Below are 16280 nucleotides of genomic sequence, written 5' to 3'. Positions count from 1 at the left end.
TAGATAGACTAACCGTCTACTTTATTAGGAACATCTATGCAATCTAATATAATCCAATACAACAGCTCTGCCATAAATTCTACTTTATGTTTATTATTGATGTGGAGGTGGTTGATGGTGCACTGGAGAGCATTTTATTGAAAAGTGTTCCTAATATTTTGCCCCCCTCATGTATGTTAATGAAGTAGACAAAATATTAGGAAGACCATTCAATGTAATGCACTCCAGTACATCAACACCCACTACAACCTCAGTAATAAACATAAAGTAGAATTTATAGCAGAGTTGTTGTATTGGATTACATTAGATTGCACAGGTGTTCCTAATGTTAGTATACATATATATATATATACATATATATATGTGTGTGTGTTCCCACTCTTCATTATGGCCACTGTTTGATTGCAATTCAAGCACAATGGTCTCATATTTCCCTCAGGCAAAATGAACTCATGTTTTTCAGTCCAGTCACCCTTAAATGCATGTTTCTCACTGTCAACATCTTTTTTTCTTTTTAGTATCGGCTAGTTCTGAACAAGACATTTTATTTTATCAGCTGCAGCTCCTACAGATGTTGCATTTAGAATATTTAACACAGAAGAAGTATGAAGTCTTTGTTTTTAACTTGTTGACAATAACACATTCTTTGTCTGAGAAGAATTATATTGAACATGTGCATTTATCAGTGTTTTGTTTCCATCAGGATCCATCAGAAAAGACAAAGTTACCCTGAACCCAGCTGTGTGTCCATGAAGAATGACTGGTCCATGGATCGACCTGTTTACTTCAGACATGGACATCAGTCTGCTGATCAGAGGTCAGACTGTAAAATGTTTGTGTCTGTTATTATCCAGCTGTCCGAATAAGTTTGATTGATTGTGGAGATTTATTCTTGACCTTAGTGACTAATACTTTTGTTGGGCCGTGGCTACAAGTTTGGCTATCAGCAATAATTAATGATTGTCAAAGATAATTGTTAATTATTAAAATCAATAAAATTATTAATAAGAATTAATAATAACAGGGCACCACCCTGGACTCAGGGAAAAAGATAGCCAATTCAGTCTCAAAGTGTACTAATCTATGAATTTGGGACTTGGATAAATAATTAATTTAATAACTATAAACAAAATCACCATATCAATAGCTAGTTAAGGTTGAAGGATTTGGAGTTCTTTACAGAGCAGAGGTTGGCAAAACTCATTCTTGTACAACATTAAAACAGACAACAGGTATATCCAAAAGCATTTATTTAACAAAAGAGTAAAAGCAACACACAATACTAATCTAGCTAAGTGTACCTATATACAAGTGTGAGTGTGTGTGTGTGTGTGTGTGTGTGTGTAGGGAAGACAATAGCAAGATGGCTGCAGTCACCTGGTGACTGAGCACATGGCATGCCGACACTTTGGCTGATAAAGGGAACTACAGAGATAAAAGGCCAGACCATGTGGTGTCTTGAACCACATGTGCTGCCTGAACCAAAGTTCGCCAAACTAGGTTTTAACCTCTTAACTGTGTGGTTCTCTATTCAAGGCCAATTGGTGTATGCTAAAGGTGCCAGGTTAAAATGAGGTTAGTTGCATGCAAGGCCTAGTTACTGGATGTAACATGTGTTAAGCATGCTAACATTAACCTAGCGGTGTGGCTATGCAGTAACCTGACTATAGGCAACAAGGACATCACAACAACAGTTCAATGTATAACCTTAACCAAATCAATACACGTATAGTACATTGTTTGAGTTAAACATTCTTGCTTAGCCGTACTATGCTTCACTGTGTTGCTAGGCTATGCCCAGTTGTTACCAGTCCATGAAGGAAGAGATGCTTTGTGGTGTCCTGCTTTGTAGCCGGTGAATCCGTGGGTGAGTCAGGCTGAGAAGGCTTTGGCTCTGAAGCTGAAAGATGCAGGTGTTGCTGGGGAGAGAGCACTCCAGTTGTGCAGAGGGCCCAGGCCACTCCTTTGTGTAGATTTAGCGGCAAGCTAACTCCATTTTGTGGCTCCTGTATTTGTTAAACTGGCCAGCAGACTTATGTGTTAGCTGCTGGCACAAGGAAACTTAGTTTCTGAGTCTTAGGCAGGCTCTCACGTCTTCTGCCGTAAAGAAGACTGTGTGTGTCAGCAGGCCACACAAGAGAGCAGAAAGCTGCTCTAGCAGCTGCTGGAGGTGTGAAAGAGCAAGCAGCTGCTCCTGCAGCTCGTGGAGAAAAGAGAAAGATAAGAGGGGAATCTCTAGTTTTGATAACCTGGATCCACGGGTGGAGCTTCACACTTTGGGTGCGAACCCCCAGGGCTCAGGTTTCTTGGAGTCTTGAAACATGTGGTAAACTGTGATCCACATGTAGTCCCAACACTGTTTTTACACACAATGTCATCATAAATACAAACACACACACTCCTCCTACATACACTTTTCAAAAACCACAAACTTTATCTGTATCACAGTTTTTAAAACAGAGGTACAAAGTCTCTACAGAGACAAATGATCAGAGGTAAGACAGAACAGCTGAGTGTTTTACCTGGATCCACTGTGATAGAACACAACACCTTTAACACTGAGTGTCATTATTTATTCTAAGACTTCATCTTTTCTTCACAGAGTTCATCAGCAGAGCTCAGAGGTTCTCAGTGGTCAGTCTGTCGGGCAGCATCAAACACACCTGGACTCCATATTTATGGTGTGTAAATGTAAAGCACAGCTCCTACTGCTAACTACAACAGCCACAGACTAAATACTAAACTACCATTCTGGTCCTAACAGTCTCCATGCTGCACTCTGTAGACCAGCAAGTTTTCAGTCTGTCACAGATGGTCTGATGTTGACTTCTACCAGTTAAATTTACATTTTATTCTGTTCCAGCTGCTGGAGGAGAATATCATCAGTTTTGTGAAGAACGAGCTGAAGAAGATCCAGAAGGTTCTGAGTCCAGATTACCCAGAATGCTTAGAGAGTCAGAGTGAGGATGAGGAGGTGTTGGATGGTGAGGATGAAGAGCAGAGGAGGAGCAGTAGAGATGCATTTCTGAAGATCACACTGCACTTCCTGAGGAGAATGAAGCAGGAGGAGTTGGCTGACTGTCTGCAGAACAGTAAGAGGATTTTAACAGATTTAACATGATGGAGAGGAAATGGAGGCAACATGGGAGAGCTTTATATTTCAATCTCTGCTGTTAATATGATGCACACATCTGCATCACATCTATGAATTCTTCTGAGCTGAAAACAGTCAGAAACTGTTTGTCCTCAACTGATGAGCTGAATAGATTTCATAGTGGAAGAAAATAAAAACATCTGCAGTTTAATGTTTACATTCTACCAATTTACTGTAGAATCATCTGATCGATTTCATTTGTTGTTTGTTCATTCAGGAACTCGTGCTCCAGAGTGTCAATATAAACTCAAGTCTAACCTGAAGGAGAAGTTCCAGTGTGTGTTTGAGGGAATTGCTAAAGCAGGAAACCCAACCCTTCTGAATCAGATCTACACAGAGCTCTACATCACAGAGGGAGGGACTGCAGAGGTCAATGATGAACATGAGGTCAGACAGATTGAAACAGCATCCAGGAAACCAGACAGACCAGAAACAACAATCAGACAAGAAGACATCTTTAAAGCCTCACCTGGAAGAGATGAACCAATCAGAACAGTGATGACAAAGGGAGTGGCTGGCATTGGGAAAACAGTCTTAACACAGAAGTTCACTCTGGACTGGGCTGAAGACAAAGCCAACCAGGACATACAGTTCACATTTCCATTCACTTTCAGAGAGCTGAATGTGCTGAAAGAGAAAAAGTACAGCTTGGTGGAACTTGTTCATCACTTCTTTACTGAAACCAAAGAAGCAGGAATCTGCAGGTTTGAAGAGTTCCAGGTTGTGTTCATCTTTGATGGTCTGGATGAGTGTCGACTTCCTCTGGACTTCCACAACAATGAGATCCTGACTGATGTTACAAAGTCCACCTCAGTGGATGTGCTGCTGACAAATCTCATCAGGGGGAAACTGCTTCCCTCTGCTTGCCTCTGGATAACCACACGACCTGCAGCAGCCAATCAGATCCCTCCTGAGTGTGTTGACATGATGACAGAAGTCAGAGGGTTCACTGACCCACAGAAGGAGGAGTACTTCAGGAAGAGATTCAGAGATGAGAAGCAGGCCAGCAACATGATCTCCCACATCAAGGCATCACAAAGCCTCCACATCATGTGCCACATCCCAGTCGTCTGCTGGATCACTGCTACAGTTCTGGAGGATGTGTTGAAAATCAGAGAGGGAGGAGAGCTGCCCAACACTCTGACTGAGATGTACATCCACTTCCTGGTGGTTCAGGCCAAACTGAAGAACGTCAAGTATGATGGAGGAGCTGAGACAGATCCACACTGGAGTCCAGAGAGCAGGAAGATGATTGAGTCTCTGGGAAAACTAGCTTTTGAGCAGCTCCAGAAAGGCAACCTGATCTTCTATGAGTCAGACCTGACAGAGTGTGACATCAATATCAGAGCAGCCTCAGTGTGCTCAGGAGTGTTCACACAGGTCTTTAAAGAGGAGAGAGGACTGTACCAGGACAAGGTGTTCTGCTTCGTCCATCTGAGTGTTCAGGAGTTTCTGGCTGCTCTTCATGTCCATCTGACATTCATCAACTCTGGAGTCAATCTGCTGGCAGAAGAACAAACAACATCCCAGTTTTCTAAAGTCTTTAAAAACAAACCTAAACTAAAACATCTCTACCAGAGTGCTGTGGACAAGGCTTTACAGAGTCCAAATGGACACTTGGACTTGTTCCTCCGCTTCCTCCTGGGTCTTTCACTGCAGACCAATCAGACTCTCCTACGAGGTCTGCTGACACAGACAAGAAGTAGCTCACAGACCAACCAGAAAACAGTCGAGTACATCAAGAAGAAGATCAGTGAGAATCTGTCTGCAGAGAGAAGCATCAATCTATTCCACTGTCTGAATGAGCTGAATGATCGTTCTCTAGTGGGGGAGATCCAACAGTCCCTGAGATCAGGACGTCTCTCCACAGATAAACTGTCTCCTGCTCAGTGGTCAGCTCTGGTCTTCATCTTACTGACATCAGAAAAAGATCTGGACGTGTTTGACCTGAAGAAATACTCTGCTTCAGAGGAGGCTCTTCTGAGGCTGCTGCCAGTGGTCAAAGCTTCAAATAAAGCTCTGTAAGTGGATGGATGACTAGAAAAGTACTTATACACTATTTGATTATAAACAAGACTAGTTCTAGTATATGGATGGACTGTGTATGGTCAATGTGTGAAACTGTGGCCAATTTTTTTACAGTCATAGTCAGTGGTAGTGTCTACAATGTGAATTCCTGGATATTAAATGTTCATCTGCAATTTTCTGTGGTGGTCCCAGTAATATTTGTTGTTAAAGTGTACTGAAGTAACATATCACATGACATGGTTAAGCTACATTTGAGTAAAAAAAAAAAAGGTATAAATGCAGTTGTAAGAACATTACTTTCCACTCATATCTTGGGATGTTTCATTTGAAAGATAACTTATTTTAACATCAATTGTAACTATTCTAATTATTTTTATTTTCTCTTTCATCTGTTTCAATCTTCGGATGTCTGTAAACATATGGTCTTATTAATTATGTTAATGTAGGATTAGCATGCTAAGCTAACAGTCTATCATCTTGTGACTTCTGCTGTGACGTCTTTCAGAGCACACAAACACTGTAAACACACCTGTCACCTACCCAGCACAGTGCTGTCAAACTATAAACATCACTGCAACAACTTATTTTTATACAGTCTATAGGCTACACACACACACAGCACAACATAGCTATGCTAACAATGCTAGGCATGCTAATTAGCTGCTAGCTGCAGTGCAGGCTGTTAAAATGGATCTACTGCATTTGTTTGTATCCATGGGTTTGTACTCCTGTCAGTGTCAGAGCCTCCATGTGAGGTGCTTGGTAAATGTGTGTTTTTAAAACTTATTTTGGGGCTGCGCTGAGAGTGACATGTGACTGCTACTTCATCACTCAGTCAGTGAGTCAGTGATAGACATTCTGGGTTATAGGGCTGGTCCATGGCAGGTCCAGCCAAAAATATCAACAAACTTTATGGAAGGGAAATAACATTTCTTTTTTATGTTAATCTCTAATTCTTCTTCAGGCTGAGTGGCTGTAACCTCTCAGAGAGAAGCTGTGCAGCTCTGTCCTCAGTTCTCAGCTCCCAGTTCTCTAGTCTGAGAGAGCTGGACTTGAGTAACAACAACTTGCAAAATTCAGGAGTCAAGCTGTTGTCTGCTGGACTGGAGAGTCCACACTGTACACTGGAAACTCTCAGGTCAGGATACGGCATCTATAATTTTGTTATCTTGAACAATGAGAATAAAGCTGACTCTGAGAGAGATTTTAACAGTTGATCATTTGCATGCTGCTTTATATTCAGATCAATGTCAATTATTCTGCACAACATCTGTAGGGCTCTGGTACTTATGATTAAAAAACATTGTGTTATCAATCTTTTTATATTTCAAGTCTGTCAGGATGTCTGGTCACAGAGGAAGGCTGTGCTTCTCTGGCCTCAGCTCTGAGCTCCAACCCCTCCCATCTGAGAAAGCTTGACCTGAGCTACAATCATCCAGGAAAGTCAGGAGAGAAGATGCTGTCTGCTGGACTGAAGGATCCACACTGGAGACTGGACACTCTCAGGTATGGACAGACAGTTGGTTACTCTCAGGTATGGACAGATAGGTGGACACTCTCAGGTAAAGAACTCTTATGCTGAACATAAAAGTTCATTCATGATCATGGATGTAATAGTTTGAAGGTCATGTAATGTGAGTAAAACCTCTGGAAAAAGCAAGTAAGTCGACATAAAGTTATTGTTTTGTTAAACTTTCATGTTCTCATGGTGTTGTAGGAGCCTTAATACTTTATTAATGAATTACCTCGTCATTAGGGCACCACCTCCTTTTTGGTTAGGATTTATTAGTGCCAGGAGGAAGCACTAACCCTTGTTCAGTTTAATCAGTGAATCAGTCTTACAGTCGTACGATCTTGTCCCAAACAGTGACCTCTGTTTACTGCAGCTCAAAGAAACAACCAAACACTTTTAGGATAAATGAAGACATTTATTAATAGCTAAACGTCTTGAGGATACATGATAAAGCATAGATAATATAATATATACAGATAATATACAGAACATAATAAATAAAAAGAAAGTAAAATAAATAAATAAATAAGACCTAAGAATGATAAAAATTAATAAAGAAAATTATTCAGCAAGAGTGGCTCGAAGTGCGTGACTCAAGGCTTAACGTGTTGTACCGGGGAATGCTGAGGGGAAAGCTAATTCAACTTCTCTAAATAAATTCTTTCATTTTAACGTTATTCGACATCAACCCTTGATCACAAAGCCATGTTATGTCTTACTGTTGAGGTGTGTCGTCGTGGTAGAGGCGTCATCTTGGCAGGTCCAGCGTTGTTGGTGCAGCATCACCAGCAGTGTTGCTGTGGAAGAACCCGGATCAGCTGTGGGCTGTGGCGCATCTCAGTGGATGCAGAGGCGTTGAATGCCGGTAAAGAATCAGGCTGTTTCAGGCTGCTCTGAAAGAGTCTTTAGTCCGGCTTCACTTCTGGTTTTCAATATTGCTCTCAGAGAGCAGTTTCAGTTTCAAGCCTTCTTCTTCTTCTTCTTCTTCTCCTTCTTCTTCTTCTTCTTCTTCTTCTTCTTCTTCTTCTTCTTCTTCTTCTTCTTCTTCGGGAGCTTACACTTGACTACGCTCAAGTCCTCAGCGGCGTCTACTTCAAAATAAAATACTGTGCGTGTTTACTTCAAATTAAATCGCTATACGTGGAAATACGAGACTTAATGTTACTAATAAAACAAAACAAATTAACTTGTTGCGATAAAAGATTAAATTCGGATACATTTGATTGAAAAACAAATAAAAGAGATGTCTTAAGAATTTTCTTGAGTTCTTGGAGGCCAGCTCAAAGAGGAATCTCTTTGAGGCTGTTTTTATAAGTTAGAATAAGATGGGAGGAGTTTTAGGGATGTTCTAAAGGGGTTCGCGCCAAATTATTGATGAATATTCAATTTCTTTGTACTAGGGGCTTTAGGTGTGGCTGGTGGTCTGCAGCCTGCGTCTCCTGAAGTAAAGGAATTTGGGAAAATCTAATTCTGAGTTTTTACACGCAAAAACTCACACTTCAAGTCACTGTTGCCTATTATTTCACATTAAGCTGTAAAAACATTCCTGTCATAATGTCCAAGCATTCATGATATTTCTGATTAATAATTGTCCTGTCAGCTTGTATCATATTTGTAAAACCATTAAAGAAACAGCTGAGCAGTTTACACAATTCATGATAAGTCATTTGTTCTAATAACAAACATTAACCTTCATATTAACACTTCATGATGTCTAAGCATACAACCTTCATTAGTTCAACTTTCTCAAACTATCTACACATCTTAAACCATCTACTGAAATAAAGTTTAATATTAAAGTGAAAGGAAATAAAGTTCTGCAACACTTATGTGATTAGATTACTTTCAGAAACATATTTAAATATAAGTTGACATAACTCTTACTTCATAATATAAAAGCATTCAATGTGACTATTGTTTAACAATAAAAGAAAACTTTAAACTCAAATCCTTCAAATATTATCTTTACATTCCTATTATTTTAGAAACTTCAATCTTTGAGCCAAACTACTGGTCTAATTTAACTACTAAAATATGATTGTCTATGAGGTTAATAGATCACAAGTTAAACACTTAAAATACAAATACATGGTTATTAAACATTTATTAACTCTTCACATAAGGAAATTTAACTCTTGTCAATAGAGGGCAGTATTGTTACCTGTAGTCTTACCTGAAGTCTTATATCTCTTTAGTAGATAGTCATACATATATGAAAGTTATACCATTCTTCTTGTATTTACACGACAAATAACATGATATAAGTTGCATAACAATTAGACATTTCATTTACATGAATTTCAGGTTTGTGTCAGATTTGCAAAGAGGGCTTCACAAAGTCCTCAGGAATGTGGATTAGTTTATGGCTTTGTTGATAAGAGTCTGTCTTCCATCTATAAGGTGGGAGTTGTTTTCCTCCGGTCCAAGTGGCCTTTAGGGTCATTTCATGCTTTTAGTTTTTGTCGTAATTAAATTTATTGACATGGTTTCAAGGAGGTCTTCCTGAGTCTGTTGAGCATCACTGATCGAACCCTCACTTGGAGGGTTACAAAGGTCAGTTCTGCAGGCCGAGGGTCCGCTCTTACAAACTTAGGAATCCAGAGAGTCTGTCTCTTATCAGTGGTGTTTTCTCCCAGAAGCCAAAGGAAGCCAGGCTTCCCCTGCTTTTTTAGACTGCAGTTGTCATTTCAATAAAAACACTTCGTTTAACAGTCTCGGTTATTCTGTGCTGTTGTTGTCATCTCTTCCCCATTTCTCATTGAGTATTTTACAATGAGTGAAACAGCGCCCCTCTAAATGTTATGTGGTGAATGTGTGGTGAAACATTATATTGCACTTCTACTGTAGACTAATGTCATGTCTGTGGGGAGGCCAGACTGAAATTGGCATCCCTTGGTGAAAAAAAATTGAAGGATTAACCAATCAGATGAGGCTACCCTCATGCCACTGCCAATCTGTGATTAGTCAGGACTATACCAAGGGAAGCCAGCCAACCTTTGGCCTCTCACCAATCAAATCATAGGATGTTATCAACGTCATTGAAGGGGGGGATAACCGTTAGCCATTTGATATCACCGTTAGCAGCATTAGCAAGTGTAGTTATGGAGGGTGGAGATTTGGAGTTTTTAGTAAAAAACAATTTTACTAAACTACCACTACAGCAGCAACTCAAAATTATGTCTGACGGCAGGCCAACACCCAAACTAGAGCTGCGTATGGAGAGGAAAAAAGGCGGGATTCAGACATTCAATGAGGAAAATTATGTTCGCAAGGAGTGGCTAGCTGGTAGCGCTAAACTTCAGCGGTTATTTTGCTGGCCGTGTCTTTTCGACAAGGATTCGTGCTCACTGAATAATCCATGGGCCACTACAGGATTCATGACCTTGCCAACCTGTCACGTGCAATTGAGAGGCACGGTAAATCAAAGAGTCACATAGATTGTGCTGTGAAATTGAAGCTTTTTGGGCGTCAGAATTGACGAGGCTCTGGACTCGGTGAGAACCATCAGCACAAAGAAGCACAATGAACAGGTGAAGAAGAACCAGGATATTCTGATGAGACTCATTGTTGCAGCCTTGTACCTTGCGCGCCAAGAACAAGCATTCAGGACAATGAGACCGCTGGCAGCGCAATTTTGTGGAGCTGGTACATACATTTGCAGAGTTTGACACTACACTTTCAGAGCACTTGGGATCGCCTTCCTCTTCAAATAGGGTGAGTGAAATGCACACCCCCTTCTCCCTCTATGGCTTTACTGTTGACTGAACTGCCCATGTAGCTATGTGTGCAGTTTTTGATGTGGTCATATTGTTTAATGTGCCATGCTTGCCTGGGTTTAGCTGAATGTGTTAGTCAGTCCGTGGAAATAGACTGAAGTTTTATTGTGGTTGTTTACGCATATAAAATCAGCACCACGGACAGCACTCATAGGGCCAGGTTACCTGAATAGATGCTATTTGTTTTGATTGTTTATGGCCTCTGCAGGTCTGTTACTGGGTTGTTATGTGTTTTAGGTCATGTTGTATAATGAACATTTGGTCTAGTTTTAAACGATAAGGAAGTATGGAGAGTATTTGTGTATTTCAAGCACATACAACGGGGCTTATAAGTCATGTGTTTGATACATGTAGACTACTGATACTTTATGATGTAGCCGAAAAATAAAACTTTAAACGTCTCCTGATTTAATTTGTGAATGAATGCTTCTTTTATCCATTATCGGATCTGTACTGTGCATTGAGCGGCCGGTTATGCATTTGGGTGGGGGGGGGGGGGCATAAATTAATAAGAACATGCATAAATTGACAAGATGTTTAGGACTGTGTGTTAGAGAGAGAGAGAGAGAGAGAGCGTGTCAGTAAACGCAAGTGTCAGTTGTTGTGTGTGTGTGTGTGTGAGTGTGTGTGTGTGTGTGTGTGTGTGTGTGAGTGTGTGTGTGTGAGTGTGTGTGTGTGTGTGTGTGTGCGTGTGTGTGTGTGCGTGTGTGTGTGTGTGTGAGTGTGTGTGAGTGTGTGTGTGTGTGAGTGTGTGTGTGTCGGTGATACAATTTGATACAGTTTTGTGTAAAATGACAGCGGCGTGCTAATAGCTCATCTGGTTACATTACACTGGCTGTTAAAGCAGCAACGTAGTCTTTCCTGTCTCTCTTGTCTCACTTGGCTTCCTCAAAAGTTTTCCCCGCGCCACTGTCTCTTATTTTCCTTAAGAATCAAAGATTGGTTACCAGAATTAAAGAACAAGCGGTTGTCCTCCTACAGTGTCCCTGAACTCATCAGAGGAGAGTCCATCTATTATTTTATTAAACATGTATTTATTGTTCATTCTAAAGAAGTTCACTTGTATCATTTAGAACTTTCTAACTTGTTGTTGTTGCTTCTTATTGTGTCTTTCAACTATTATATATTATTATTATTATCTTTATAATATTTAAAGCTAACAAATGAGCAGATTTATATAATTGCATTAAAATGTTTTGCTGTGTTATAGCTGCATTTATTCTCTCATAACTTAATTTTCACCTTGAAGTAAAGTCTCCTCCATGTCTGAGGACATATTTGTACATCACATCTTCTTCTTCACGTCTCTCAGACTTCAGTGAAAGAATCCAGCAGACAGTTGAGACAGATGAGTTGCAGCCTGTTTCTGTGTCACTCTGACAAACTGAGGAACACTGCTTCATGTTGAACAGCAGTTAGGACTCATGTTGGATAGAAAATCATTCTGACTGTGTTTCTTCCTCCAGGTTGGACCATGGTGGAGAGCTCAGGTTAAAACCTGGTCTGAAGAAGTGTAAGTGTGGATTTAATTTGATTCATGACAACTAAACAGCACACAGTCAGTTTCTCTTTAAATACAAAGTTGGTCTTTGTGGTTTTTATTCATTAAAACATTACTGACAAAATGTGTCATTAAACTTTATAGAAATGAACAACAGATCAGAACTTAAACAGAGAATAAATCCATCAGGTGTGTCAGATGATAAACTGCTGCTGTGTTGTTTCTTCTTCTCTTCATCAGATTTCTGTAAACTCAAACTGGACACAAACACAGTAAACAGAAACCTCAAACTGTCTGACAACAACAGGAAGGTGACATATGTGAGAGAGTATCAGTCATATCCTGATCATCCAGACAGATTTGACTACTGGGCTCAGCTGCTGTGTAGAAATGGTCTGACTGGTCGCTGTTACTGGGAGGTCAAGTGGAGAGGAAGAGTTTATATATCAGTGACTTACAGAGGAATCAGCAGGAAAGGAAACAGTCGTGACTGTGTGTTTGGATATAATGATCAGTCCTGGAGTCTGATCTGCTCTGATGATGGTTACTCTGTCATTCACAATAAGAAAGAAACATCCATCCCCTCTTCCTCCTCCTCCTTCTCCTTCTCCTCCGTCTCTAACAGAGTAGCAGTGTATGTGGACTGTCCTGCTGGCACTCTGTCCTTCTACAGAGTCTCCTCTGACACACTGATCCACCTCCACACCTTCAACACCACATTCACTCAGCCTCTGTATGCTGGGTTTATATTTAGGTCTCTTGGTTCCTCAGTGTCTCTGTGTCGTCTGTCTGAGGAAGAGTCTCCTCCTGTGTAGACAAACAGTCACACTGCTGACTGAAGACAGCTGCTGAAATCACTGTTCACTCTGTTCACCAGTGAACAACAGAAACTGGAAGTGACAGCAGCTTCCTGTGTTTAAATGTTGATGGTGGACGAGGTTTCACTCTGGTTTCATTTGGATCACTGACTGTGCTTTAATGTCAGAATATTGTTTCTATTAGAAGTAGTGAAATGATCTCCTCTGGGCTGAATTTATGTGTAAAAACTGTGTTGACTCTGATTGACTTCAGTAAAGTTTTCTTGGAGCAGCATCTAGTAGCTGTTAGTGGCTGTTAGTTATTCCATTTTATCAGGATCTTAAAGTGAAGTTTTTCCTGAAAATGTCCAGCAGACATCCCAGTCTGTTTGACATCAGCTCAGTTTGTGTTAAATCATGAACATCAACGTATGTTTCTATCTGATGTAATGTGTCTGACATGTATGTATATAATAACATGTATGGGTTGCTTTCCTTTAGTTTTTCTTGCCTCTGCAGGTGATGTAAATATTGTCTTGTAAGCTCATGTTTGCTGGGCAGCTTTGGCTGTTTTACACTTGAATAAAAATATTCATTCACTACTTATTCAGAGAACATCACTTGTTTTTTACATGGATGTGTAATGTTATACTACTTCTACTTCTACTACACTACTTGTGTTTTTCTCTCATTAGAACATTTATGACAGAATGAATTCTGGGAATTCACGATCTCACAACAAAACAGCAACACTCCTCTTCCTCCTCCTCCTCATACTTCATCTCTTCCTCTTCCTCCTCTTCCTCCTCCTCCTCCTGGTGATCACAGAGTGTAAATAGTAAACACACCTCTGCTCTCTGTAATGCAGATAAACAGTGTTTGTTTGGTTCTGAGCTGCAGCTGATGATGAAAACTCCGACGCTCCCTGAAGAGACCTGCAGGCCGAGCGGCTGTCAGTCAGTCACAGCTGGACAGATGTTGCTTTGTTCCCGACATCTGAAACCTTATTCATCTGAAATTATTTCTCAATGAAAACATAAAACTAACTTCCTTGTTAGTGCCACAGAAACAGGAACAAACAGTTTCCCTCTGAGCAGTAAACAGCTGTTGAAGCAGTTTTCCTCTCAGTTCTGGATTATGGAGATGTTATATATCAACATGCTGCTGCCTCCAACACACATCACAATCATAACTGGTGAAAAATATGCAAAAATATAATAAATTCTCAGTGTCACTTAACACTCAAACCCAGTTAATACAGTACAAATTTCTGCACATCACCATTGAAAAACTTTATTCTAGAGTTCTCTCAACTTTTTAAAAATAAATTTCCTGGAACTTTCCTGAGTAATTTGCAGGTATGTAACTGTACATTTTAGGACATTTCACAGAAAGTGGTGAAATTTTAGTACAAATGATAAGAAAAAGTATTAAGTTGGTAAGTAGCCACTCATTATATTTGGGCAGTGATGGAAGAATTATTATGATAATTTACTTAATTCACATTTAAGAAGCTGGAATCAGAATTTGGACATTTTCTTCTTAAAAAATGACTAAAAATTATGAATCGTTTATCAAAATAGATTAATTTTATCCTTGGCAACTAATCAATTAATCGACTAGTCATTGCAGCTCTACTATACAGTATACTCTAAACATAAATAGTAACTAGAAAGTCTTTTGAGACACAAATAATCACAAACAAAATGAGGAGATAAAGTTGGAATAATTAATTAAACATTAAAAGTGTATCTGAGAGAACAGAACTTGTGTACTTTTACTTCAGTAAGATTTTCACTGCAGTACTTTTACCTGTAACAAAGTATTTTTATACTTGAACTAAAGGATGTGAACTCTTCTTCTGTCACTGCAGGTAGACACAGAAACAGAGAGGATGATGGGAGATTGAGTCAGTCCTGGTGTTCACATCATGTAATCAAACAGACTGTAATGCGGAAAAGTCTCCACTAGGTGGAGCCACAGACCAGGTGACATCCAGGTGTGTGTGTGTGTGTGTGTGTGTGTGTGTGTGTGTGTGTGTGTGTGCGCGTGAGCGTGTGTGTGTGTGCAGATGTTGCAGCCGGATGGTTGCAGTGCTGCAGGGGCCTCAAGGCCCCCGGGGGCAACGCTTGGCCCCAGCTGGTGGAGCAGGCAGCTCTTTGATTGGCTGGTTGTAAGCAGGACTCTGTGTTCCATCAGGTAGCCTCCACCTCGCCTGGGGAGGAGGGGGGCGGTGCTTGGGGGATGAAAGGCGCTGAACAAAACCACACAAACACTCAGAGAAGGAGGCAGAACAACACGTTTATCTGTATATCACCTGTAAACAACAAGACAATTTAAAGTGCTTTACATGAAACATAAAGAGCACTGAGACAAAATCTAAAAGAAACACAAAACATTATAAAAACACATTTAAATAGAATTTAAAACAATTAAATAGAAAATAAAAACTAGCTAAAATCATTAACCTGGAGAGTCCGGCTGCAGTTCACACTGAATAAAAAGCGATTTAAACTGCTGACAGTCTTTGAATCACAGCTGAACGTTATTTGACATCAGTGAAGATTTGAGTTCATAGCAGCTTTGAGATGCAGAAGCCTGCAGGCATACAGATACAGATCAATGGGTGCAGATCATTAAGAGATCAGCTGTCATTCTATAATTTTGAGTACATTTCACTCCAATGAAAAGGTACAGAAACAATGTGCTTTCTCAATAAAAGAATCAAAGCTGAAGCATCAACAGCCTTTTTGATATTTAAAGGGAAAGGATGTTTGCATGTTTTGTCAGTTGTGCAAGCCTTATTTACTGAGCAATATAAACTCAACATCTGAAAGCCTGATCATGCTGATGTTTTTCTCTGAGTCATGATAGTTCAGGCTTAACTCTGCTGTCTATCAAACAGCAGCTCATTATTTTGATCTCACCTGTGGGCAACTTTAATCTTGGTAGAATCATAATACAATTCAGATTCCAGCAATTTTTCAGTAATCCAACACGATTGCTTTTAATTAACTAGTTAGAGACGGACTCTGAAGTTATGAGGATGTGATGTCATCCTCAGATTAAATGCACACAGAGGAACAGAGTGAAGGGCCCTGCCCAGGATCTGAGGCTCTGTGGTAAACAAAAAAGAATGCATCCTTATTATACTTGTATTATTAGAAGCAGTATTTGTGGTAAGGACTCTGACAGAAAAAGGCCGGTCCGTCATAGTTAGGAACCAGGACTGAGGAACACAGTGAAGGCTGGTAGATGGTCAGTTGGCACCATCTGGTGAAGAGATAGCAGAACTACATCAACTGATTTGTGATTTCTCTGACACTGACTGGTTAAACTGGCTTTATCATCATACTGATGTTGTTTTAGACTTGGACTCTGAAGGTACGAGGAAGTGACAGCGTCCTCAGATTGAGCGCAAACCAGGACTGACGAGGCAGAATGAGCAGCTTCTTCTCTCCTGATGTTTCCTCTACACATGAAGGTGGAAAGTGTCTGTGAATTGACCTGA

The 16280-nt window shown here is 40.2% G+C and overlaps 1 protein-coding gene across 1 annotated transcript in view; it reads left to right on the top strand.

Moving 5' to 3' along the window:
* The first annotated feature begins 635 nt into the window (after positions 1 to 635).
* LOC122999427 (NLR family CARD domain-containing protein 3-like) overlaps positions 636 to 16280 on the top strand; it is a 31284-nt gene continuing 15639 nt past the window's right edge. Inside the window, exons 1-6 of the mRNA XM_044376347.1 lie at positions 636 to 771; positions 2563 to 2681; positions 2864 to 3092; positions 3372 to 5175; positions 6147 to 6320; positions 6515 to 6688. Of these exons, the coding sequence (XP_044232282.1) occupies positions 672 to 771; positions 2563 to 2681; positions 2864 to 3092; positions 3372 to 5175; positions 6147 to 6320; positions 6515 to 6688 (2600 nt within the window). The 5' untranslated portion in view covers positions 636 to 671. The remainder of the gene's footprint in view (positions 772 to 2562; positions 2682 to 2863; positions 3093 to 3371; positions 5176 to 6146; positions 6321 to 6514; positions 6689 to 16280) is intronic.

The sequence above is a fragment of the Thunnus albacares genome, chromosome 16 (genome assembly GCF_914725855.1).
Source record: "Thunnus albacares chromosome 16, fThuAlb1.1, whole genome shotgun sequence".
Taxonomy (NCBI): Eukaryota; Metazoa; Chordata; class Actinopteri; order Scombriformes; family Scombridae; genus Thunnus; species Thunnus albacares.
This window is presented reverse-complemented; position numbering and strand designations above follow the sequence as displayed.